Source organism: Rosa rugosa, chromosome 3 (assembly GCF_958449725.1).
Source record: "Rosa rugosa chromosome 3, drRosRugo1.1, whole genome shotgun sequence".
Taxonomy (NCBI): domain Eukaryota; kingdom Viridiplantae; phylum Streptophyta; class Magnoliopsida; order Rosales; family Rosaceae; genus Rosa; species Rosa rugosa.
Window position 1 is genome coordinate 46,976,919 of NC_084822.1, and position 26,734 is coordinate 47,003,652.

General features: G+C 38.8%; 6 protein-coding genes and 1 pseudogene across 10 annotated transcripts; 6 read left to right on the top strand and 1 right to left on the bottom strand.

The window, feature by feature from the left end:
* The first annotated feature begins 442 nt into the window (after positions 1-442).
* Positions 443-1,849, top strand: LOC133738037 (large ribosomal subunit protein eL22z). Its single transcript, XM_062165473.1, has 3 exons — positions 443-571; positions 662-899; positions 1,500-1,849. The coding sequence occupies exons 2-3, from the start codon at positions 670-672 to the stop codon at positions 1,642-1,644; spliced, it is 375 nt and encodes a 124-aa protein (XP_062021457.1). The 5' UTR covers positions 443-571; positions 662-669; the 3' UTR covers positions 1,645-1,849.
* A 2,951-nt stretch (positions 1,850-4,800) lies between these two features.
* Positions 4,801-6,735, top strand: LOC133740347 (pentatricopeptide repeat-containing protein At3g62890). The gene is given in 6 exon segments (XM_062168293.1): positions 4,801-5,466; positions 5,468-5,770; positions 5,772-5,852; positions 5,854-5,907; positions 5,909-6,169; positions 6,171-6,735. Coding segments are annotated over 6 exon segments (1,356 nt in total). The 5' UTR covers positions 4,801-5,130; the 3' UTR covers positions 6,492-6,735.
* A 351-nt stretch (positions 6,736-7,086) lies between these two features.
* Positions 7,087-11,669, top strand: LOC133740346 (magnesium/proton exchanger). 5 transcript variants are annotated; one of them, XM_062168289.1, is made up of 10 exons: positions 7,088-7,842; positions 7,995-8,042; positions 8,189-8,612; positions 9,115-9,290; positions 9,676-9,794; positions 9,929-10,095; positions 10,231-10,364; positions 10,446-10,662; positions 10,759-10,888; positions 11,076-11,669. In XM_062168289.1, exons 3-10 carry the CDS (start codon positions 8,252-8,254, stop codon positions 11,371-11,373), a joined length of 1,602 nt encoding a protein of 533 aa, XP_062024273.1. In that variant the 5' UTR covers positions 7,088-7,842; positions 7,995-8,042; positions 8,189-8,251; the 3' UTR covers positions 11,374-11,669. The 5 variants fall into 5 exon arrangements, with proteins under 5 accessions (XP_062024274.1, XP_062024275.1, XP_062024273.1 ...); XM_062168290.1 differs by lacking the exon at positions 7,995-8,042 and having other exon boundaries at positions 7,087-7,842; positions 9,929-10,089; XM_062168291.1 differs by lacking the exon at positions 7,995-8,042 and having other exon boundaries at positions 7,087-7,842; positions 8,189-8,446.
* A 2,719-nt stretch (positions 11,670-14,388) lies between these two features.
* Positions 14,389-14,843, top strand: LOC133735383 (small ribosomal subunit protein eS28z/eS28y-like; annotated as a pseudogene).
* A 2,409-nt stretch (positions 14,844-17,252) lies between these two features.
* LOC133737842 (uncharacterized) lies at positions 17,253-18,360 on the top strand. Its single transcript, XM_062165325.1, has 2 exons — positions 17,253-17,421; positions 17,654-18,360. The coding sequence occupies exons 1-2, from the start codon at positions 17,253-17,255 to the stop codon at positions 18,358-18,360; spliced, it is 876 nt and encodes a 291-aa protein (XP_062021309.1).
* A 1,221-nt stretch (positions 18,361-19,581) lies between these two features.
* Positions 19,582-22,288, bottom strand: LOC133738184 (blue-light photoreceptor PHR2). Its single transcript, XM_062165646.1, has 4 exons — positions 21,147-22,288; positions 20,242-20,468; positions 20,062-20,148; positions 19,582-19,845 (listed from the first exon to the last, which is right to left on the bottom strand). The coding sequence occupies exons 1-4, from the start codon at positions 22,140-22,142 to the stop codon at positions 19,764-19,766; spliced, it is 1,392 nt and encodes a 463-aa protein (XP_062021630.1). The 5' UTR covers positions 22,143-22,288; the 3' UTR covers positions 19,582-19,763.
* A 1,972-nt stretch (positions 22,289-24,260) lies between these two features.
* On the top strand, positions 24,261-26,560 carry LOC133739002 (O-methyltransferase 1, chloroplastic). Its single transcript, XM_062166710.1, has 7 exons — positions 24,261-24,592; positions 24,720-24,871; positions 24,965-25,085; positions 25,380-25,504; positions 25,656-25,784; positions 25,878-26,042; positions 26,309-26,560. The coding sequence occupies exons 1-7, from the start codon at positions 24,397-24,399 to the stop codon at positions 26,378-26,380; spliced, it is 960 nt and encodes a 319-aa protein (XP_062022694.1). The 5' UTR covers positions 24,261-24,396; the 3' UTR covers positions 26,381-26,560.
* The last annotated feature ends 174 nt before the right edge of the window (positions 26,561-26,734 follow it).

Genomic DNA, 26,734 nt, shown 5'->3' on the forward strand with positions numbered 1-26,734 from the left:
TTCAAAAAAAAAAAAAAAAAAAAAAGACAGTTCTAACAATAAGTAACCAAAAGGGTTCAGTTTGATTATTTTTCGTTTTTAAAAATGACCCTTATAGCATGTTAGGATATATATAAACGATTGCCAAAAGGTCGTAACATGAAAATTAAAGTGAAAGTGCGTGAATACTTTGATTCATTCAAAGAGATTTATCATATTTTTTTCATAATTATTATTTTGATAGAAAAAGAAAGGAAAAAAAACTAGAGTAAAACATGACGAAATCAAGAAGCCACAGGCCCACAGACAACCTAGTCGAAAAAAAGAAGAAGCCACAAACAAATTCTCAAGAACAAAATGCTTGCTCGAGGGGAAGAGCATCCAATATAGTGAGCCCCACATTAGGGACATGACAAAACTCTATTACAACAAACTAAATGTTTGGGCCTCGTTTTCATTTTCTTTCGGCCCAAATGTAAGCACTCAGGCCCATAAAAAGATAAAAAACCCTAGCATCTTATTGGAGTAGAAAACCCTAAATAGCAGAGGAGACGGACGCAGCCGAAGCTTATCACATCTTCAAGAACCAAAGGTGAGCAGCAGCATCAACTCTCTCTCTCTCTCTCTCTCTCTCTCTCTCTGCGTTTCTAGGGTTTGATTGATTCAGTGTGTTGAATCGCAGAAGCGAAAATGAGTCGCGGAGCAGTTGCCGGAGCCAAGGGCAAGAAGAAGGGAGCTTCGTTCGTGATTGACTGCGGGAAGCCGGTGGAGGATAAGATCATGGACATCGCCTCACTGGAGAAGTTCCTCCAGGAGCGTATCAAGGTCGGCGGCAAGGCCGGAGCTCTCGGTGACTCTGTTACCGTTTCTCGTGAGAAGAACAAGATCACCGTCACTTCTGACAACACATTCTCCAAGAGGTACGTGCCTTTGCTTAGCTTAGCTTGTCGTCTATTTTTACAGATCTGGTAGCATGAGTTGAGTCTAGTATTTGCATATGGTTTGGAAACTGATTTGCTTTTTGTTGCTGCTTTGCTTATTGTCTATGTCGTAACAGTAGTATCTTTGTGATTCTGCTGTTGCTAAGTTGTTAAAATTTGGGAAATTTGTATAGCTAATCAAACTGTTGAACATGGATGTGTGGGATTGTTATAGCTAATTGGAGTTATAAACTCGCATAATGAAGGTTATGTTGATACTGAATTAGAGTTAAAACATGCCGATATTTAGTTATAAACTATCGTATCCATTTCACATGTGAGAAACTCGTTGGCTGAAAATGTTTGCTTGTTACTAATAAGGGTCACTTTGATTGGGAGTTTCAGCATTGGTGTAATGTGGATTATTCTTTTTTCATGAACATAATTTGCAGCATTTCGTGTAAAATGTCTTGGATTCTTGTATCTTTAGCCGTTTTGATTTCAGTTGGAAATGTAGAATATCTGTAATGTCAATGTGGAAACAGTCCTTTGCTCTGATTCTGTCGGTGAATAACGTTGTTGTGCTACTTGGTATGTCAGGTATCTCAAGTACTTGACCAAGAAATACTTGAAGAAGCACAATGTGAGGGATTGGCTTCGTGTGATTGCATCCAACAAGGACCGCAATGTGTATGAATTGAGATACTTCAACATTGCAGAGAACGAGGGCGAGGAAGAAGACTGAGAAATCAGTCTCCTATTTTGAGGCACTATCCATTAAGCTTAGTTCTAGAACTTATCGTGTTTTCCCCTGGCTTGATAGACTTTTATTTGGGCTTGACTGTGAAATTAAGTTTATCCTCCGAGTATTTTGTACTGAGATTTAGTTTTTGATTATCACATTATCTTTCTGGTTAGTGCAATACATATTGCTCTGAAGGTTATGGTTATGATTTTGATTGATTGATATTTTCATTACTTGTGCAATGTTGATGATATTATGTTTGGCGGACCTCATTGTTCAAAACTGACCCTATATCAGTGGAAGGGCTCATTTGTGAAAACAAATGCCATGGATTTTGATTTAAGATCTTGGAGTTGATTGCATTTGAGAAGTTCCAAGTTGATGTGTAGATATCAGAATGAGGTCCATAATGTTGAATTGCTGGTGATCGTCATTGGGGATCGCAATATTTATTGCTTTGAGCCTTTCATTTCATCAACTGGCCTAGATTCTTGCTAGGACCATACATGATGGGATGCATTGTTACTAGGTATGAGCGCCTGAGCGGTAAATCTCAAATAGAGTGAGTGCCGAAGCGCAAGAATGGATATCTCTTAATCCAGTTTCTCAATGGGCAGCTTGGAGATATCCAGTTCTTAATGGGCAGCTGGAATCAAGGACATCTCCTCGGCATGTGGTAAATTAGTAGTGATATTTGTTGGTTCGTAGACAACTCTGGAGTAGAAACCTTGAGCAAAAAATCAAAAATCCTTCCTTGTCCGTTGATTCCTCCAAATAAAGTATCAAACAAATTTGGAGGCAAGGCCAATTGTACTTGCATTGCATATATGATGTGCCCTATAAACAAGAAATACTCGAGATGAGTATATCCTATTAACATGTACGATGGAGAGATGGAGCAACTTTTCAATTTCGATTTTAGTGGAACCAAAATACCTACTGGTTTTGTGGATAACTCCCTTTACGTGGATGTAATTTGCTGATATTGATTGGAAAATGTCGGTAATCCTTGTATCTTTATCTGTTGTGATTGCAGTTGGAAAGAGATACTTTAGCTGATGCCTATTTTCAGTCTCTGTTTAACATTTGTACACTAAACATGTGTTCTCAGTATCTAAAGTAATTGACCTTGAAGTACTTGAAGAAGCACAATGTCAGTGATTGGCTTCGGGTGATTGCATCCAACAAGGTCAACATTGCTGGAGGAAGACTGAGAAATCAGTTTCCTACTTTGAGCAACTATCCATTAAGCTTAGCTCTAGGATGTATTGTCTTTTTTTTTTTTTAATTCTTAATTCTTAGTTCACTCCACCCTTACCTATGTCAATGAGAATCGAACCCATGACCTTTACAATGTTAGAAATTATAACTTACCAACATGTCACAGCTCATCGACAATTGTACATTTGTACATATTGTCTGTGTTTTCTGTTTTATCTATCAATTTTTATCTTGCTATGGAATTAAGCTTCTCCCGGAGTCTTTGTACTGAGACTTAGATTTCAATTATCTCATTATCTTTCTGGGGTTGTTGCAATATATATATCTCTTTCTAGGGTTTTCATAGACTACAAGACCAGAACCACTGTTGAAATAGTCTGATTGGAGAGACTACAAGACCAAGTCATACTTTACAAGATAGAATAGCAGTGTGCACCTACCCTCTCTCTCACAGTCCATAAATCTCACCTCTGCACTTTGCAGTGAAAAATAGCTGTATATGCATTTGTAATTTACTGTGACTTATCAGTGTAGCTAAAGCCATAGTTGTGGGGATTGAGTCATGGACCACCTAGCAGTAGTATTGGTGTTTTCTCAGTGGGCAGCCAGGCTTCATTGATATCATGATATGGACTTGCTCAATTGTCTTCTTCATCTTTAGTTTCCGTCCAAATATTTAACAAACATATATAGGTTATATTTTGCTCTGAAGACTGCTAATTTTTTGTTTAATATTCTACTTAACCCTGCTATGTATCTCAGATGACTGTTTATCCTTAATTGCACCTTTCAAACTACTAACAACACGGACTCCACTGCAACTTTGTAGAGATCATGAAGAGCTTCAACACTAGACATTTTTCTTCAACCTTAACACAAATATAATGAATCAACAAAACTGAAACTTTTATATATATATATATTTTTTTTATCAACAATCATATAAAAATTTTAATAAAATTGGACCAACCGTGTCATGAAAATCAACGCCAACTGCAGGAAAGATCTTGATTCGGTCCTTGATACCTGCAATGTAGCCTCCATTTGTTTGATGAAAAATCTGCATACACAAATTAAAAATCGAGAACATGAATATATAAATCGAATTGCAGTGCACAGTTTTAAGGATTGACAATGAACAGATAGGGAGTTGGAGCTAGTCCTAAATGTTGACACTCCTCCTTCACCTTCTCCAAATCCTACTTGATCTCTATCAAGCAGCATAACAACGAAGCTTGATAGAGATCAAGAGGAAAAGGAGAAGGAGATGAGGAATGACAACCTTTAGGACTGAATTTCTAAGCTCGAGTAACGAGTGTGTGTTTGTGTGTGTGTGTCTGTAAATAGAGGGATGCTTTGTAGTGTAGGGATAGTCCAACATTTGCATCTGCCCAAGTTCCCAACCTTTTTGTATGTATCATGCCATGATGGTTCAAACTCAATGCAACATCCTTGTCCTTCTGGTAAGCAACTTTATTTTGCTGACATTGACTTCTGCCAAAGAATATATTGTAATATATTTAGGGGTGGCAGCTGAAACCATTACTGCATTTCCTCTGGTAAGTTGCACCAAAGAAGAAGAAAGAGTTTAAATGTTCAAGGAGCTACTCTGGCAGGCTTTCTCCTTTGGGTTCTGTCTTTATATTACTAAATGAACTATTGAAGTTTCTACTAGCAGGTGCAGACCTACATTACTAAAGCCTGTGCAGACTGAGCTGTGCATTTGGTGTTCGGAATCAGTCCACTCTGGCTAGAGCCTTGGAGGGTTTTAAATTTGATCTTATTTTCGGTTTAAGCAGAAAGATTTAAGAGAAAATTAGCCAAAAAATTACTTAGCCGACTTGAGTAGAGTCTTTGTGTATGCAATTCTCAAGTGCAATTTGATGAAATTTAGCTGACATTGAAAATAAATCTATAGTTAAAACCAAATTGACAGTACAAATGCTAAATTTCATTAAATAAGGACAGTCGTGTCATGTGATATGTGACACGATTAACCTACTAATTACAAGTCTTTATTCTAACATCACATCATACAATTTATCTGTATTATCATAGTCTAAAGTCTAAACACCGAAGATATATTTTCGATCGGTGGGTCCCGGCCCGATCCGACAATCCACCCTAAATCAGAGAGACCAAAAGTGGGTTTTCAAGTCGGACAGGAGCATAGAAAGCCCAGAAAATATCCAGGCCTAAACTACAAAAAGCAAAGCGAATGGAACTCGTTTGAATAGTTTCCCGCTATGCGGCAGCACTGGTAGCATGCGAGCTTCTCCAAAGCTCATATCTTTCACTCACCAAAGTCTTAATCTTTCCCATCCCACTCCCGAAGCCTTCGCCCTTATCCGAGCCCATGTCCAATCCAAAGTTCCAATCCACTCCCCGGTCTCCATCTTCAATCGAATGCGCTTACATGGAGTTGAACCCGATAACCGCACCTTCCCTTTCCTCCTTCAATTCTTCAAATCCATTCCTTACTTCCAATCAGGAAAACGAATCCATGCCCAAATTCTTCTCTTCGGGTATGATCAGGACCCCTTTGTCCAAACCTCTCTCATTCACATGTACTCTGCTTGTGGCAATTTGATGCTTGCACGCCAAAGTGTTTGATGAAATTACCCAACCGGATTTGCCGTCTTGGAATTCGATCATAGATGCGTATGCGAAAGTGGGTTTGGTTGATGCTGCACGAGATGTGTTCAATGAAATGCCCAAGAGAAATGTGATTTCATGGGGTTGTATGATCAAGGCGTATGTAATGTGTGGTGGTTATAATTATAAGGAAGCACTTGCCTTGTTTCGTGAGATGCAGATGTTGGATAGTGTGAGGCCTAATGAGTTCACCATGTCGAGCATACTTTTGTCTTGTGGAAGATTGGGTGCACTTGAGCATCGGAAATGGCCGGGTTCATGCTTATATTGATAAATCTGGGATGAAAGTTGATGTCGTGCTAGGGACTGCATTGATGAACAGGTATGCCAAATTAATGTGGAAGTATTGAGGGAGCAAGAGGGGTTTTTGATAATATGGGACCTCATGATCGAGGACGTGATGACCTGGAGTTCAATGATATCGGGACTCGCCATGCATGGACATGCTATGGAGTCTCTTGAATTATTTGCTGAGATGATCAAGTGTGGCGTGAGACCTAATACTGTGACTTTTGTGGGTGTTCTTTGTGCTTGTGTTCACGGGGGTCTGCTAAATGAAGGTAAAGAGTATTTTAGGGGGATGGATGAGGAGTTTGGTACTAAGACTTTGATACAGCACTATGGTTGCATTGTCGACCTTTATGGAAGAGCCGGCCGGGCTGATTCCAGACGCATGGAAAGTGGTGATATCCATGCCAATGGAGCCTGATGTGCTTGTGTGGGGAGCTCTACTAAGTGGAGCTAGGATGCACAGGGACATAGAAACAAGTGAGATTGCGCTGAACAAGCTAATTCAGTTGGATCCAACTAATAGTGCTGCATATGTACTTTTATCGAATGTGTACGCAAAAATGGGGAAATGGAGTGAAGTAAGACGTGTGAGAGATGTTATGGAGGAAAGCGGGATCAAGAAAGTTCCCGGCTGTACTTTGGTCGAGGTGGGTAAGACGTGTCTATTGAAGATTTGGTGATATGCTCAAGATATGGTTAACTTGCAATTTACGTTTGTGCATGTGGTGAATCCTCTATTATTGCAAAGCAAGCATGGTGGTGCTGCTGCAGCATGGCAAAAATAGTCCTTTCTCATTCAATGGAGTCTAATTAGCTTAGGTAGGATTCAAGTAGTGTGTGAAAATCCTCTTAGTCTTTTTTCTTTTTTCTTTGTCTATATATTTACTCATTCATGTAAAGGTTCCAACACAATTCAATACAACGAAAAATTGATGTTTGTGTTTTTCTACAGTGTCCTTCACGAATTTTTCGTGGGGGATGATTCTCACCCATAAATTCTTAGGTCGTGGTCCGGGTTGATGTTATTGGCTCATACGATTTGTGTTTGTTTCTGATTGGTCTGTTAATTTGATTTGTTTTTTTTTTTTTTCACCCCATGTATGGTCCTTACAAAAATCGAGTGATATTATTAGTTTAAACCACCACATGACAGTGCCACGTGATACTCCAGGACCACAGAATAATTACCTAATCCCTCGAGAGATATACTGATATACATGATGCTCGATGAGATCATGAAGAGACTAAAGATGAGAGGTTTTGTGGGAAATACAAGCGAGGCATTGCTCCAGCTTGATGCGGAAGGAAAGGAGCTGGCTCACAGCGAAAAATTGGCACTTGCCTTGTGCTTTTTGAAGACGAGTCCTGGTACCCCAATTCGAATAGTAAAAAACCTGAGGATATGCTGCGATTGTCACGATGCCATGAAGATGATTTCCCAGGAGTTCGATCGAGAAATTGTCATCCGAGATTGCAAATTTGAAACCCATTTTAGGGAAGGTCGACTATGCTCTTGTAAAGACTATTGGTATATTATAAGTAACACCTTCATTTCTACAGTTTTACTTGACTCCCAGGATAAAACATCTACCATGTAAGTTTGATTTTCACCCAAAAAGATAAAACATGTCCTCACATAATTTAAGAGGGTGGACATGTTGAAATCAAATGCCCTAAAATATCAAATCTTGCGAGGCAAAGATATAGTTTCTAATTTGTTTTAGCATGACATAATTGTCTGATTGAGATGTTTGTTGGGCCTAATCACAGTCTCTATTTTTTGGTCTGGGTCTAATGACGTTGTTAAGTTAAGCCACGCAAAGAAGACGAATCACTGGGACCTGGGCAAAGAATTAGTGCAACAATTATAGAATCCAACCCAGAATTTAAAGCTTCCTATCCAATCCAATCCATGCACGTTTGCGCTATCCCAAGCTTCTCGGAATTGAGACCCCGTGAGACCTGTGCCGCTTTTCAAATTGACTCGTTCGTCACTCGCCGCAGGCAGGTCTCGCCGGTGATTATTGTCAGGTTTCTCCTGCTCCTATATCTCTGATATCTTGTTCAGTTTCATGTTATCGAGTTGTGTGGTTCAACAATAGTTTGGACATTTTACTTTTCACCTTTCTGTAAAAAGGGGCAGTGTGTTATTGTGTCTGAGTGAATTTGCATTTTGGATCTAGATTCTAGAACAGTGCGATTCGAAGGCGTTGGGGATTATATAGATATAGGTAGCTGTTATTCATCGTTCAATATCATCTTCAATAATTAATGCAATGCAGAATTGTGTATTCGAAGCTAAATTTTCAATGTCTTTTGTGTTGGACTCATTGATATTAAGCTAAAATTTTCACCAAGTTTCTTATGTTTATATCAGGTCCTGCTACTTCTGTTTAGATTTTGAGCTGTACGTAGTTTGAGCAAATTAGCGCCAGGAAGAATGCCTGAACTTTCCAGCACAATTGGGCGGGAAACATGTGGAAGCTACTTGATTTTCGAGAGCGAAACTGCCCTCGGGAGTGGTGTCCGGGCATTCTTATATGTTCTTGGTCTTGCTTACTGTTTCCTTGGATTATCAGCAATTACTGCTCGTTTTTTCCGGTCCATGGAGAGTGTTGTGAGCCACACGCGGAAGGTGGTGGCTATTGATCCTTACTCTGGTGATCAAGTTATTAGTCATGAGAAAGTGTGGAATTTCACAATTGCAGATATTAGCCTGCTGGCCTTTGGGACCAGCTTTCCTCAAATATCATTAGCCACCATCGATGCTATACGAAACATTGGAAGCCTCTATGCTGGGGGTTTGTTTTTAGAAAACTCACTGAATAACATAGGGTCTTTTGATTTTGAGATTTTGGCTTCATTGCCGGTTATTCAGTCCATTTTGCTGATGCATCAACATGGATTTGTTTTCTAGCTGTCACATTAGCATGACAAAATAATACTGTCTAATTTGTTTGTTATCTGTACTTTCAGTATGTTATATCTTCATAGCATGCATCAAACACATTTACATACACTAGACAAATCAATCTGTCGCAAACTTAATGTGTTCAATAACAGAGAGTATGGAGTTGTGGCCTCTGAGAACTTTTTAGTTTGATTTTCTCCAGAAGGTGATAGAATGAGGAATGCACTGAACTGTTGATAATAATAATTACTTGAACTGTGTTTTCTCCCTTAGCCCCTTTTGATTACTACTGCATGGTATATCTGCAATGATTTCTCAATTTTGCTTTCTTTCCACATAAATTTAGCTTATGATCACAGTTTATAATATCCTGCTATTTATCTTGTTTATAGGTTTGGGTCCTGGAACACTAGTTGGTTCTGCTGCATTCGACCTTTTCCCCATCCATGCTGTTTGTGTTGTAGTTCCTAAAGCTGGAGAGCTGAAAAAGATTGCTGATATAGGAGTCTGGCTGGTTGAGCTCTTTTGGTCTTTCTGGGCATATATTTGGTTATATATAATTCTAGAGGTAATTTCAAGGAATCTTATGGTAACTATTATATTTGGTTAACCATGAAACCTTTTTCTTTCCTCCCTGAACAAAGAAGATGAGGATTTTCATTTAGACCCTAAATTTTCTGATGTAGAATATACTGGTGAATCATATGCTCCCATGTTTTTTTTTTGGTCTGTTGATGGCTTGTTGGTCATCATGAAACCAATTTAGGGTCGACATCCTTTGCAAGATCAGGATTCCATTCAATACACAAAATGTTTATAGCCATTGGTGGATAAATTGCTTTTATGGACTTTATGATTAAATAATCCCAAATGATCCAGATTTGGGTTATAACTTATGATTTACTGTATTTAGAACTCTGGTGAAATGCTCTACTAAATAGTTAATGCTGCAGGTGTGGACACCAAACGTGATTACACTATGGGAGGCCTTATTGACAGTACTACAATACGGGTTACTGCTGATACATGCTTATGCTCAGGACAAGCAGTGGCCCTACTTTTCTCTTCCTTTGTATGTGTTTCTCTTTTTCTTTGATATTTAACATCTTAAATTTCTGGTCTTTGTTACTTTTCTGAGCTGAAATCAATAATACATAGGTCTATTTTCTCAGTAGTCTGCCTTCATTTCTTGTTGTATGTCCCAAGGCCAAGAAGCAAGAGACCAGAGGACTGGGTGCCAGCTGAGCCTGTTGCATGCAAGCTTGATAGTGGTCCCTGTGATGAGTATTCTGAAATACTTCATGTTGGCGAAGATGAAAACAGAGGCGTTGTTGATATTTTCTCCATACATTCAGAGACAGGAAATGGTATAGGTACTTATCTGTAGTTCCTTAATATAATGATGAATGTCTTGGGTCAAAAATTCTTCAGGAGATTTCTACTATTTCAGTATCTTTATGTCCACATTTAAATTCAAAATTTCTCAATTTCGAGACCTCACTTTGCAGTTCCAGTGTATCAAAAAGTCTCTGGAAATGACGAAACTCCTGAGTCATCTAATAAAGATTGTCAAGAGAAAATGGTTTCAGAAGATCATCCAGTTTTTATACTTTGGAGGCAACAATTTGTAGACGCAGTCAAGGTATTGTATTGTATACTCTTTAAATAGTTTGGTATCAAGATAGGTGGTTCATGTTTGGGGTGATTTCTTTTTGCTGAACAGCTCGAAAGCACAGAATCAAGAAAACTGAACAACTTCTATTTGCGACTGGCAAGAATTTTCTGGCAATTACTTCTTGCTCCCTGGAGACTATTATTTGCATTTGTTCCTCCTTATAACATTGCTCATGGCTGGGTTGCCTTCATTTGTTCCTTAATTTTCATCAGTGCGATAGCTTACATTGTAACACAACTCACTGATCTCATAAGTTGTGTCACAGGTATTTTTTTTGTGCCATAACCCGTGGATGATTGATATGATATTGTTCATGATCTAGTCAGAGCACTAAAGTTTTGTACTTCTCCTACTTTTTCAGGAATAAATCCTTATGTCATAGCATTTACCGCATTAGCAAGTGGAACTTCGTGGCCAGATTTAGTTGCAAGTAAGATTGCTGCTGAACGTCAGTTGACAGCTGACTCTGCCATTGCAAACATCACTTGCAGGTTTACTCTTAAATCTCCATTTTAATTTTAGACTTTGTTACATCAAGTATTTTTGGTCTGGATGTAATACATTTAGTAACACACTTGAAGATCAAAATTATTTGAATTTTCAGCTACTTAATACCATCTTTTTGTCTGAGCATTATGGAATGTCAGGACCTGAACTTACTTTCCTGTTATTTTGTAGCAATTCGGTGAATATATATGTTGGAATCGGTTTTCCATGGCTGATCAACACAGCATACAATTATTTTGTATATAAAGAACCACTGCGGATTGAGAATGCAGCGGGTCTTAGCTTCTCATTGCTTGTATTTTTCGCAACCTCAGTAGGCTGCATTTCAGTTCTGGTAATTAGGCGTCTAACATTGGGTGCAGAGCTTGGAGGGCCAAAGCTTTGGGCATGGATTACCTTTGTGTTTTTCATGTTGCTTTGGATAATTTTTGTTGTGCTGTCTTCTCTCAAAGTTTCTGGCATCATATAAGAGATTTTTTTTTTTCATACCTTCAATTTTTTGTACCGCAATATTGTTTCTGGTGTTTCTTTACCCTCTTCGATTAGTTATGATTGAGTGAAAGTAGAATGTAAACAAAAACCCTTACAGTGTAGCATTGTTGTATCACTTGTATGATTACAAATGTATTATGCTGTTCAAGCCATGTTATCAATTGTACCCACCCCCTTCATCTTCCTAGTCTTATGATACTGTTTGGATTGTAGAAACAAACTTATAATGTTTCTTAGTTTGATAATACAGAATATACATAGCTTGATGGTGTTTCCTTGAACTTGTTGGCTACTGCTTTCTAGTTTCATTATTGTTCAGTATGTTACATTTACCTCAAGTATTTCTTCTTTTATACAGAAAGATTAGATTTACAGGTTTTTTTATTTGCCAGAAGCTAAAGAAAAGTGGTGTTATTCTCTTTGGGATGGCTAATGACTATATATCCTCATCAAAAAAGAGATTTATCTGAAGATTTGGAAATAAACGTACCTATTGAATCCTTTTAGAAGTGACGAAGTTATTGACCTGGGAGCTTGACAGAACTTCGATCACAGCTATCATTCAGTAATGAAGATTGTCATGTCGTCATGTCCTTCCTCATTAGGTAACGTAGTCATGGTTCTGGCCAGTTGTGGAATATTATGTGTATTTTGTGGAGATGAATGGACCCTGGTACAAGAAAGCATATCGTACCGGGATACAACTTATTATCAGGGTCGAGTTTACGTCTTGGCCGATTCCGGCAGTGTTTTAGCTTTGGACATTCAAGACTCTAAGCAAATAAATAGAGATGAGGGTTGTTGCAAAGGAGGAGGAGATATGACGATGACTTGCAGCTGTTTCAGTGACATAGTATATTTGGTGGAATCAGCCGACGACTTATTGCTGGTTTTGGGGTCTAAGCCACCAGCCACGGCAGGCCCCGTTTACGTTTAGTAATGGCAACTGGTGGGAATCAGAGGTGAGGGATTTGGGGAGCAGAACTTTTGTTCTTGGGTAAAATTTCCTCCTCCTGTTGAGACTTCAGACTACAATGAAGCCGAATTGCATATATTTCGACAGGGGTATAAGAAAAATTGAGCGATTGCAAAGAAAAAAGAAATGTTGCAAGAGCTCTTTTTTTGGCTAATAAAGTTTAGGTTAGGGAGAGGTAGCTCCCCAACAAAGGCCCCGTTGAACCACCATCAAGACCCGCGATAAAAGTGTTCAACTTCCAATCCAACAGCTGACCGCATGTAGATTATACAACCCTAAACTAAGAAATGGAAATTGCATAGAAAATAAAAAACTAAACTTCATTCATTTCATTTTCAAGCTTGAGAATTGCCTTACATAAATTCAAAACGGGTCATAAGGATGGGTTGGGTAGTGAATAGTAAGCCCAATAAAAAGTTGGGGATCCTAACACAGATTATGAGAGTGGACAGACCGACAGACCTCCACTGGTCTTAAGGTTTCCCACCTTGAAAAACTCGTAGGCATCCGCCGATGGCCGCATTGGACCGGTATTGCTCAATTCTGCTCATCAGCGTACTGGTGGACCCATGAGCCTCACTGTATTCCCCGATGGTGGCTTAACCCGATTACCTACCAATAGAAACTTTTGAGATTGTTGGGGTTTGAACTTGAGTGGGGGTTGCACTCAAGCGTCAAGCCCAAGCCTCGCCAATCCTACCAACCCCCATTGGTTGTTGTAAGAGGGTTTACACTGCCAACTCGCATCTGTTGAGATATCGCTGAATATGGTTGCACATGAATAACAGATCCTCTTCTTCCTGCTTTGTACCACTGGTAGCCATGGCCTGATGGCCAGCAAGTAAATCTCATTCACCAACAAGTTAGACAATATCGATCATGTCAGCATTGTCATATTTCTTTTCAGGTCGCAATATTATTATATCCTAATCTCCTAGGAAGGACAAGTGTATTGTATATATACAACTATATACATTAGCAAAACAGAAGAAAAACAAGCAAAGCTTTTAATAAATATCGATCTGCATGTAACACTGCCATAAACCCTCTTACATCAATTTTATTCAGAATCAATTTCCTTTAGAATTCCTCAAAGACCTCAATTCCGATTCGGGCGTATAAAGTTTTACTTAATAATCATTAGGGACTCAATTAGGTCCCAAGGTATGGAACAATACTAATGGTCCTGCAATATAACTTAATGTTCTTCGCAATGAGCCTGAGGCAGGCAAGTCCATGGTTTATGTATGTCAGTATTGAGTAAAGTCAACCAGAAAAATTATGCAGCAAAATTCAAGTCTTTTTGTGTGTGGGGGTTGGGGGGCGAGTTTGAGAAAAGAAAATTCATGAAAGTCAGTTGTTCACCAAATTAATATGCATGATCGTTCTGAGCCAAGTTAATAAATTTATCTTTTGTGACTACTCATGCTATTGTGGTTTATATTCATCGTCATTCATTCTAAACAATTTATGGATATATGAGGATCCAAACAATGACATATTTTTAAATTTGTATAGGACCGACATAGTGGTATAAAGAAGAAGATTATGGAGTGTTGTTACTTTTTTTTTAGACAAGTTTTCTTTCAGTCTTTTCATACGTTTCAGCTTATGAAACACTGATCTATATTATATATTTAGATCAACAAGTATAAAATATTGGAGAAAACTTAAATAGTTGGTATTTATGCTGTCAGATATGAGGAGATTTCGACTTTTGAAATGTATTTTTTGTTAGAGAATTCTTGAAGAAATGTTCAAAAAGAAAAAAGTAGATAAATTTTTGAAACTAATTCCCCCAATTTTCGGGGATGTAAAAGTTACTTTGTTACTGTTTTGACTTTAAAAGTAGATGAAATTTTTGAAACTAATTCCCCTTATTTCAGAGATGTGAAAGTTATTTTTTTTACTGTTTTGAAGGAAAATATTGTTTTGTTTAAGCACATTGGTTAATTTACGGCTATAGGTCGTTCAGTAATTTCTCGCTATATATATATAGTAACCCTATTGAATATAATCATTTCCTCTTGTTTGTTTGATTCATTCATTCTGCCGCACACAGAGACCTCTCAACTCTCTCTGCCTTGGTGCAGTACAGTTTGGTGGATCGGAGGATGGAATCCTCAGTGAAGCATGCTTTTGTCGTGAAAGTTGTGGGTCGGACTGGATCCCGAGGACAGGTGACTCAGGTTAAAGTCAAGTTTATGGACGATCACAATCGGCACATCATGAGGAATGTCAAAGGACCAGTGAGGGAGGGGATATCCTTACCTTGCTCGAGTCTGAAAGGGAAGCAAGGAGGTTGCGTTGAAATGGAGGCTTTATTCCAGCGTTTGTTTTGCTTAAATTCTTAGTCATTTGTCATGGTAAATAAGTGAGCCTATGCTTCTATGTTTTTTGGTGCTATACATGCTGGAGTTCAGATGTAATTCTTGTATGTTTGCTTAATAGATGCTGTTATTAAGTTTGGATTCGTTATCTTTATATGGATGAATCTTTTGTTCGAAAAAAAAAAGAGCTTTCGATAATCAACACCAAAAAGAAGTTTGTCTGGATAGTGATGATTTTTAGTGATAGTAGCAATTGGAATTTTGTAAAATAGGAATAGTATGGACAAGGTATAGTTTCAATTAATCAATTATTAGACCCCACTCGCAGATAAAAACTTGGGAGTAGAATTATATTCTAAGTAAAGATCATGCCTTCTCCATTGATGCCTCAAACAACTTTGGAGGCAAAGCTAATTGTAATAATTGTAATAAGAAGCACTGATACCTCTATGCGGATAGAGTACGGTGCGATACACAAAAATAGTAAATTTTAAATACTTTAACTTATGGTGAATAAATCTAATGTTTTTTTAATTATTTATACTATTATTAAGAGAAGATGTTTTGTTAGTCAAAGTGAGCGAGGAATTACATTTTTTTTTTTTTTGATCAAGACGACTTTCATTCAACGCAAGCCAGAATGGCACGGATACATACCTTCCCTTACCATCTATGGGCAAGTTTAGGACATGGCATGCTAACACCACTCATTAGACAATCAGTGCTCACAAATGAAAGCAAGCCTATAACTATGAAAAAAACTAGAACACAGTACAGGCATAGTTCAACAAAAAACTAAAATCTCTCCTTGCCATCCAAGTTAAGGCTAGGAGATTTGATTGGGTCCAGCCTCCTGGATCCCAAATTCGAAACCCCCTAAATTCAGATCCCAAAACTTTGAGCTTCAAATCCGGATTAAGCTGTTGCACCCAAATTTGTTTGGGCACCCAAAAGGAATTGGACACCCTAACATAATTGGGCCTCAAAAGTGATTTGGGCCACACGGCTGATCTAGGCACCCAACCAAATTTGGGCACCCCTCCACCGGCTGCAACATCAATCCCTGCCTTCAACTTCGCCGGCTCCGGGTTTGATTGAGACACAGAAGGATCAATCATTGCACAAATAAATCCACTCGCTGCCTCAGCCATTGAATGGGAGGTTTCCGCCATCTCGTTTGCGTATCAGACACCTTTTGCTCCTCTAATGTGCACAGCTCCGATCGGTACAACCACCCCACCGATCACACTTATAGGTTGGAGCACAACGACGCCCGTCACACTGATATGGGGGCCGAAAACTTGTCTCCACCGGCCACCCATGGCTTTCAGACCACCCGGAGCAGCACCGCAGCCGTCAGAATTAGATCGGAGAAGATCGAGGCTGGCCCTCGGTGATCCATTATGTGCTCCTCCAACCAAGATCAGATCCGATTTGAGCCGCGCCCTACATGGGCGAATCGACAAATCCAATTCTCGCACCCAACTAGCCTTGGGTGTCATCGGATTAGACCCCCGAACAATCTTCTCTACATCAGCTATTTTACTCCGACGTGAAGCAAATATCGTGATGAAACTTTGCAGGCTTGATTTGGTGGTCGCCGCATAAGATCGGCGTTGGAGGGCCATCAATAAATGGCTTAGGAGGGAGGCCGACGTCGGCCGCCATTAATGGAGCACAGAGCTCTAGAGGCTAGGGTTTGGGGAGAGTTGAGGCATTTTTGAAGGAGGAGAGTTATTTTATTGGCACGTTTACTTATTTGAAATGGAAAAAATCATGAATCGGAGACGACTGAAAAATAAGAGCAAATTATCTTAGAATCTTAATAGATCGATTTAAAGTTAGTAACTACTTATGATATCATGATAGAGTGTAATCTTTCAAAATTTATATGATTGATTATTAAAAAAAGTCATCATTCGGCTTAGCGTGGAATTACATATAGATCCTTACATCATGTATTAATTTGAGGAGTGCATTTCACCTATGAAAAAACTTCTCAATATCAATAGAAACTCCCCATTTTATTTTATTTTGAAAAAAGTTTTCTCATATTTATTTAACAATATTATTTACACCCATCGGGTGTGTTTTGTTCTAATTTACAATAAGAAAATAGTGAAAAGATGAAATAGAATACAAAACAAACATAACAACGAGATAAAACAGAAACATAAATAGAAGGAGAAAAACAGGGACTTGGATAAGAATTATAATGGAATTAGGTTTAGGGTGGTTCTAGTTGGAAATCCAAATTTGCTATCTGGACCTCCCATACTTAGTACACCTCTAATTTACTTTTTAGAATACTTGAAAAGCTAAGTAGACCTCCTTATTTTTATCAAAACGCCCTTGAACATGAGATACAACAATCTGTTACTCTATTTTTTATCTCTATATTCAACTACGAGAAGAAGAATGAATCAAAATCACATGACATTCTCGATCAAGTATTACATCTACTTCATCCTAGTGAAGTGGTTAACATTCTCACTATTCCGATTGGAAGTGGGGAAGGGGATGATCGACTTCTATGGCCTTGGAATAAAGATGGCAGGTACACTGTTAAATCAGGTTACCATTGGATACATTCTAATGGCTCTTTCCCCTCAAACAACACTACTGGATGTCTGGATCATCCCATGTCATAAACAGTCGGGTTTGGAAGATGGTATGGAAAATAGACACTCTCCCAAGGATCAAAATTTTCATGTGGAAGGTATTAAATGGGGCGGCTCCTTCTCTTTTGATTCTATATCGTAGAAGGATGACTAATTCTCCTCTTTGTCCCATCTGTGGAGCCTTTGAGGAATCATTTGAGCACATTCTACTACTATGCCCGTGGGTGGACCTAGTTTGGTTTGGCTCTCCTTTAGGTCTCAAAGTCAACAAACAACAAATTTCCTCTTTTGATAAATGGTTACTGAGTATTTCTGATACCTATCCTAAAGCAAGTGAGAAGAAGTGGGTACTTACATTGGTGAGTTTTCTGTGCTGGGCAATATGGAAAGCACGTTGTGATTATGTGTATCGACATCGGCAACCTTCCCCATCACAAGTCCTCTGCTATGCGGTGAGTCTGGCATGCGAGTTTTTGGAGGCCTCGGTCCAGAATCGGATTGGTGGAGCTCCCCTCTCCGACAACATTAATCAATGGACCCTTCCCCCACAAAATGCAGCTGCAATTAACTGTGATGCTTCTTGGAAGAGTCCATCGACTGGAGGACTGGGAACCATAATTAGAGATTACAGAGGCATGGTAATTTGTGGAGCTACTTTCAACACGTGCAGTGGATCAGTGATTATTGCTGAAGCACAGGCCATCCTTTTGGATTTGAACCTGGCAATTGAGCACAATTTGAAGAGAGTCAGAGTAGAATCTGATTCTTTAGAAGCAATCACCAAACTAAGGAAAGCCAACTCCTGCGGGAATTGGAGGATTTCCCCTATCATTGGTGAAATTCATAAAAAAAGTCAGTTTTTTGATCACATTACCTGGGATTGGATTCCCCGTGAAGCGAATCGAGTCGCCCATGAGGCGGCCTCGCTTGCCATCCAGTCGGTGGGTCTTAACAGATGGGCCAACAGGCCACCACCTTCCCTCTCCACGGTACTTCGGAATGACGGTCTCCCATGCCCACATGGAAATGACTCTTGAGTTGATTTTGTTTAGGATTTCCCTTTCTGGTTTTCTCCCCGTCTCTATATCCTTCTGGGTATAGTGGGTGATTAAGCTATTTCTTTTTCCTTTGTATGCTAAGTTGGGCTTCAGAGTTGTCTGGGCTCCTTATGGGCTGTTGCCTTTTAATAATTTCTCATTATCATAAAAAAAAAAAAATCACATGACATTGCTCTCTTATGAGTAGGTCTCTCCTCCACCAAAATTAATCAGAGGGTTGGTTCTCGATCTTGATATGTTGTTGGAACTCCTTTGAATTTGCTAAAAGAAGGATTTTGAGGGTTTTGGGTTTGAAGATCGAGTAATAACTATATCATAATATTCAATTAATTTAGTTTAAGAAAATTTCAAATCAGATTGTTTTGAATTTACTTTTGTAATAAATGATGGGCCGTATATAGAAATTATTATTTTTACTTAATTATTTTAGGTAAATTATAAAAATAAAAAAACAATATAATTGAATGTTATATTTGGTTGGAGGAGGTAAAAAGAGTATTTATTTATTTTTATTTTTTTTTCATTTTTCTCTCTTTGTCTTTATTTGTCTTTTTATATAAGTTGACAAAGTCTATTAATAATTGAAAAAAGTTGGAGATCCAAATATCAAATTTGGAGGTCCAACTAGAACCACCCTTAGGTTTATCCTCTTTACTTTTTTTAAATTTTCTTTCTTTCTATTTTTTAGGATGAGGAAGTCTAATATACCCCCAAGTATCCCTTATAATTACAACAACAAAAAAAAGGGTATCTAAAACAGATACAAACGTGTATCTATACTTGAATCCTCATGCCGTACCGGTACGGGATTCGCTACAATTTATACGTATACGTGTTCGCCCTATATCAGTGAAAGGTATCTTTATCATGTTAGAAGGAAAGATCCAACGACCCGTTCACCGAAAAACCAAAAAACAAAGGGAAAATCCAACGACCCTTCACTTTTGATTCTAGTGGAAACAATACCCATGAGACTCCGTTCAAGAAAGAATTTATTTAGCTGCCTAGCTAACGGGTCAAGCACAAATGTGTCGAAAATGTTAGGCCTTTTTTTTTTTTTTTTTTTTTAATTACTGAAATGGATTTATTTTCGGAGTGCCAACATAGAAGGCTTCTGGGCAATTAGACTTGTTTGAATACAAAAGGGTACAAACCAGTGATAAAAAGCAGAAGAAGATCTGTTATTCACAATAGCACATATTAAGCATGAGGCAAAACACCATATTCAACCATATCTTATTTGGCAATGAAAACATAGTCCAACATGTAACAACTCTTTTGGAGGAACCCTACAACATCTAACCACTACATCTTGAAAACTTAAATAAGGAGATGAAAGTAACCGATATCTCAATATTTAAACGACCGAGCTACATTCTTGCTTAGGCAAGTGCACCCGTGCATGCTGTTGCTGGAGCAGCATCAAGCTGTTTCTTTCCAGCACTGTATTTCTTGGTAACAAATCTGCATTTGGGAATTAAACAAAATATTAGCGCACTGATATCCACGTGAACATCTTCAAGTTTCAAGGTTCCAACTAAACTTTTAGCATCACAGGCGGCCTTGATAATGTTTAATTCCAAACTAAATTAGGGTATAGGATGCATATGTAAGAGCCAATCAAGTAGTGCTAAATACTGAAAAGGAAAATACAAAGAAATCCCTGCTCTGTCAATTTACCTGAAGAAATCCCTCCACAGTAACTCAAACATTAACCAGTTTGTTCCGCTGCCACCATCATCCGGGTTTGAGGATGCAGAAACAGATCTATCAATCACAAAATTAATTTGACAGTGAGACGGACATTCTAATACAGAGTTTAGAAGCTATAATATCAATCGCAAGAAAGGATATGCTCACCTGCTAGCAGTTTTCTTTAGCTCATCAAACATACTGCGGGGAGAGAGGCATCCCATGGCCAGCCATGGTGAGATTTTGCATGAAAAGTTTGCACCATAAATGCTATTCTGACTTCCTTCTTTGCTCCCCTTGGGAGGTTGTGCTTGGCACTCAGCTGCAAACTTCTTAAGCCTCTCTAGGGCTTCAGCTTCTCCTCCCACCATAGAAGCAGCACCTGGCTTCCCATCCTACATAACAGTAGATGACAATATTGTCACTTTACCCCGGGAACAAGTCAAAAAAAGTCATTTCTTAAAAGTAACAAAATTCGAATCTAGCAAATCCATGTGTCAACCATGGCAACAAATGACAGGAATGATAGCAGATCCAACTGCCAGCATTAGTATTGTTGGAAGTTGGAACTACCCCATTATCAACCATTCATTCAGCAATACAAATTTACAAGACAAGCAGAGGAGCCTAGGAATGTACAAGTTTTCGAAAGAGAGGAGCAGTGTCAAAGAACAACGTAAGATTTGTTTGATAGTAGTCCTTTCTTACTTTAATCCATATTCGAAACTAACTCAATGAACAAGTATATGAGTAACAAACCAATAATGATAAAGTGAAAAACAGCTAGAACTAGACACTGAAGCACCAGATCATGATAACCAACTACAACTACAACTGCAATGCTCATATATCTGTTTCAGCATTTGGGATTCCATAAGCTTGCTCAACTCCTACCTTTACTTTTTGTTTTACCCTGCTGTAACAGATCGTTCATTTCCATCTAAACTCTCAAATAAACAATCTACTTCCATAGAACAGTCCGTCCAAAAAAAAAAAACAACACTTTCGATGGAAACTATACCAATAAAACCAACACATACAATATATAAGCATTCACAAGCAGAAACACAAACCTGAGCCATGGAAGCAGACGGGTTGAGACCCAAATCCATCAAGGAAGGAACATCCCCAGGCTCCACATCGCCGCGAGACGGCATCCCCTTCATCTGCTCCAAAGCCTCAATGGTCTTCCTCACCTCCAACCCCTTCACCTTCTCTCTGAACCCACCATAGTTCGTGGGCATGTCCTCCAGCTTAAAGGGCAAGTCCTCCATATGGTACAAAGTGCTTCCCCAGAAGTACTTAACCTCAACATTCTCGTCCTTCATCGCAGACTCGATCCTCTCCTCAGACTTGAGCTCATCATGAGAAACCTCCCTGTGGGCATAGATTGCATCGGCCCCAATAGTCTTGGCCAGCTCGACGAGGACCGTCTCGGGCTTCCCGATTCTGACGACCAGATCAGAGCCTCTGGCCTGGAGATTCTTCCTCAGGTCGGAGACGGACTCGACGAGGAACTGGGCCCGGAATGGGCCGGTCTTGTCGAAGCCGGAAGACGACTTGCCGTAGTCTCGCGGGTCGAAGCAGTAGACGGGCAAGACGGACATGGACTCGTTGTTGGCGGAGTTGAGGCACTCGTTGTCGTGGACGCGGAGGTCGTTGCGGAACCAAACGATGGAAGCTCGACGAATTCCGGCCCCGTTGTTGGGGTCGAGGGGGCGGCGGGGGCCGAGAGTGAGGGGGTTTTGGAGCGGGTTGGCGGAGATGGTGGACTTGAAGGAGAGCTTGGAGGGGGTGGCGACATTGGCGGAGGCGGAGAGGGAGAGGTGGGCAAGGGAGGAGGCCTGGGTGGGGATTTTGGCCTTGGTGGGCTGAGAGGAGAAGAGGGTGGCCACTTTGGGTTGTTGGAAAAAGTGGGTGGGGAGGATTGAGGCCAGGGAGAGTGAGAGTGAAGCGGTGGCGAATGGAGAAGGAGAAGGAGAAGGAGAAGAAGGGAGGAGAAGGGCTAGTGGGTTTTGTTGCTCCTCTGATGATTCTGGGTTCTCTGCGATTTGGGAATTGGGGTCCATTTTTGCTAGGGTTGGGTTTGAGTGAGAGATGAGAGAAGATAAGCTGATTGGTGTCTTCTACCTCCTCTGGTTCTTTGGTTTGCTTCTGTCTCCCTTCTCACACTCTGTGTGTGTGTGTGTGTGTGTGTGTTTTTTTTGTGTATCTGGTGGGCTTTGAAATTTTGCTTAGGGGGGTTTTAAAAGGCTAAATATTTCTGGCACCTAACATTTGTACTAACATTTCAACAACCATAGCCTTCGGTCTGAATTAGATAATTAGATGGGTTTCTTTGATAATTTGCCCTGGGGGTTGGTAGAACTCCAATTCAAGATATGTTCCTTTTTTTTCCATGATTTTTTTTTTTTTTCCATGAATTATTTGATTAGGTAGGTGACTGAAAAAAATGTCCTACCACCATTGTTGGAATGTTGGGTAGCTTCCTTTATCCCACAGAAATGGGGCTTTAGTCGACTTGGTTTGTCGCATTTTCCAATTAAAATGGATATTTACACCATTTATGTTTTTGCGGGCGATCACCATTGTGCACAAAGTTGAGGAATTGAGGAGTGTGGTTCATGTCACGGTTATTTTAATTAGAGACAAATATTTCAATTTAAGATTATTTATTTGAAAGCGAGTATTTTTACGCACTAAAACTATAAGTTATGTCACTCACTCAGTTACTGTGCATATGATTTTTCCGTGGCCATTGTAATAAATAGCTCGATGCAGTTGCTTTGTGAGGATGGATTGTAAGAAATAGCTATGACATTATTTATGTACCTTCATTTTCACTCAACTATCTAAACCGAAAATACGAAAGACAGATAATTAGTAGACCTTGTGTAATGGAGTTACTACTATAATTCAAAATGAACTGTAGTTGAAGGGATGATTTTATGAGGATTGTGGCTTTGTAAGATTGCTATTTTTCATGTTTGGATTAGAATGATATTAGAAAGGACGGATCTAAATTTATAGATGACGTTTAATGATCTTGATTATTAAAATTTTAATTAGACATTGCAACTTAACGAAGAATGACTCGATAGTAATTTTAAACAAGGATCTTTAAACAATACTATTGATGAAGTCAAACACGACAAACAAAAGCACACAATCAATTGAGAAATTGACACGTATTTTGCCAAGATAAACTCACTTGGTATTACAAATTGTTTGGAAGCCCTTGGGTAACTCAAGTAAGTATTTTGATGTTGAACAACTTGTGTGTTATGATAAAAAAAAATTTAATTAATTGAAGTGAAAAACTAATAATTTCTAAATATAAATTACCTCGTTAGGCATTCTAAAGTTTGGAAATTATGAATTTCTCAGTAGAAAAATATAAAAAAATTAATTGCCTGAGTTCCTCACTTCAATTTTTACAAAAAATGTGTCATTACTCATTTCAAATTCTGTTGCACAATTTTCTTTTTTATTTCGTTGTTTTTGTTTTTTTGTTATAAGGAGGCTTGAAAAGGCCAAAACCCAAAAGACAAAAAAAGTAAATTAGCCAACATGGCTCCTAGGAACCCTTCTGAATCTAGAGATATCGTCTCAATCATCTAGATAAGCCTGAGTAGCATAACGGAAGAGGTGAACACCATAATCAACTTCAATTCCCTTCTCAATAAGAGCATCAGCCACCATATTGCATTCACGATATATATTCTTCACAGAAATATCTTCAAACTTTTGCATCAAACACTTGTAGCTTGACAATAAATTAACATAGGGATTTAGTTTAGTCAACTCAGTATTATTATGGATGAAAGAGTTAACCAAGACTGCATAATTAGATTCTACCGCCAAATGAATAATGTTGACTTTTTTTTTTTTAGGAAGGGTTGAAATGGGTGCCATCAAGGTTTGACCATTAATGAAACTTCAATATATGGTGGAGGGACATGGTGCCTAAACCCCAAATTATAATAAACATCAAGAAAATGTCCTGATATTAATTTGTTTCAAAATTTCTTAATTTATTACACTATAAAATTCTAAATAGATCCTTTCAAAAAAAAAAAAAAATTATAAATATAATCGATCGAGTTGTAGATTTAAAAATGTAATTATCTCATCCGAACATAGTGTAGTAGTGGTATTAAACGGGGTGTCGTTGACGTTGGTGTTTAATCCAACGCTGGTCGTTTAGGTTGATGATTAAGGTCCTCGCGCTCGCTAACCCCTATCTCTCTATACGGAGCTGAATGGACGGACGATGAATACTCCTATTCCCACCCGTACGGCTTATCATCATCGGAATTGTATATGGACTCTTTACTGGGCTTCCCACAATCCCCAGCTACCGCCATCTTGCGCCGCCCGCTAATCTCCACTTCAAGACCAAACAGTAACAGAAATGCCGGGTTGAGTTTCAGAGCAAAACCCAACGACGCAATTGACCCATTACTCCACGACGCCGTTAATTCAGCTTCTCTTCGTTTCCGAGAGACCCATCGACCAGGCAACCCCTTAACCTCCGTATTTATTACTATATTTTTGTCTCAGTCATTTTATCCAACTGATGATAAAATGTGACATTTTTGTTTGTTTGGGGTTTGTGAGTATTTGGTTAATACTTTAATGTGCAGAGCCTCTCTTTGTTGATCCGTATGCCGGTTGCTTTGTTGATCCTAATGCGCAGATGGACATGAAGCAATGCTCACACCATTATTGCGTTGCAACTAAGTACATTGATGATAAGTTGCTTCGTACAGTGAACCATATTGAGGGACTTAAGCAGGTAGTTTTAGTTTATTTGTGCAGAATAGGTTAAAACTTAGTAGACATGTTTTCAACAGTTGGGGATTTAATACCATTTTTCTTGAGAGTGCAGGTTGTTTTGCTAACAGATGGCATGGACACTCGGCCGTATAGGCTTAGTTGGCCAACTTCAACCATTATTTTTGATATTTCGCCGGACCGGGTATTCAGTGGAGCAGCTGAAAAGCTTAAAGGTGGTTGCAAAGATACACTATAGATTATATGTGTCGATTTGGAGGAATTAAAACAAGTTTGAGTATTTAGTATTGCCATCATTTAGTATATCCATTCATATGCCGTGCACTTGGGCTAGTCCAAAATGTCATAATAAGTCTGGAGGTGGCATTCTTGTGGGCTGTTTGTTATGGAGGGTGTTGTATTATATTAATGCACATCTTGTTTCATTCTTCTTCCTCGATAAATTCCTGCTTCCGTGAATTTTTGTGCATTACCAGCTTGTTCTCACAGTGTCATCTTATATTTTTCAGGTGTTGGGGCTAAAATCCCAAGAAGCTGCTTATTCCTTCATGTTCCATTGGAGTCCTCCAATTTGCAGCAAACTCTACGTGCTAGAGGCTTCAATGGTAACCGGCCTAGTATATGGGCCATGCAGGTATGTGCGATGGTTTCAAGTTCTGCAATAATGATCATCCAAACAAATAGTAGATTTGTCTTTAAATCATTAATTATTTCTCTTGTTTTTGCACATTATGGTGAGTTGTGTTCGTGAAAAAGGAAGTCATGTTTTTTATATGTTATTGTAGGGACTGCCCGTAATGACATTGGCAAATTTTGAGGACATTTTGCTCACTGTAAGTGGTTTGTCCATGAATGGATGTGGCTTTTTGGGAGAATTGCCTGCTTGGTTGGCAGAGACTGAAATAGTGACCAAGGTTGGTTGGCTTATTTAAAGTGTCTTTGAACTTAGGTAATTGTTTCTCTTTCGAAAGAATGACCATACACCACCTCCTTCCTGTATTATGTAGACTAGTACAAGGGAATGGATGGAGAAATTATTCATGAACAATGGCTTTCGGGTGGACATGATTCACTATGAAGAAGTTGCAAAGAGCTTAGGCAAGAAATTAGCAGCAGGACCTTATAAGAATATACTATTTTCCTCAGAACAACTGCGGTTTTCTGATGATCAGGTATGGTGTTCTTCAGTATAAAGATTAATTAGCAAATGCTTTAGTTGTAGCTATGTGAGTGAGGATCAATTTCTCAATTTGTCCACTCGACATGTTGAGACGATTATTTCTCCCCATGTCATCCCTGAAAGTTGCTGCACTGAATCACTGTGGTTATTTTGCTGCTTCCAAGGATTGATTATATTCACTGTGATACTTTTCTTCAGTCCTCTTGCTATCCATATATACAGCTTCAACTTTTTACACCTAATTATTATTGTTGACAGATGGAAACTTGGAGAAGAGAATTTCAAAGAGTTGAGGAACAAGGGGATGAAGAAGGTTTTGAAGAGCTATGATAGAAATTGGGTTGTTGAGGCTATAATAACATATTTGCTTCTTTTGGTGGTCTTGTTTTTTTCTGTTAGCCGCCACATCGTAAATTTTTGTAATAAAAGGTTTTGGAATTTGGATGATGTCACTCTTTTTTCTTTGTTGGTATAGAAATATAAAATATAATGTATACCTCTGGTGTCAGACATCAATGGTCCATATTAATGTCTGCTCCTTGCTAATCTCATATCTTTGTAGATTAAGAGCAGAAGTAAGATGTTGAAGCCTTTCTGTTTTTCAATTTTGAACAGTTGCTGTCATGTAGAAAGTTTGTTGACGACAGATTCTACTAGCATATATATATATATATATATATATAT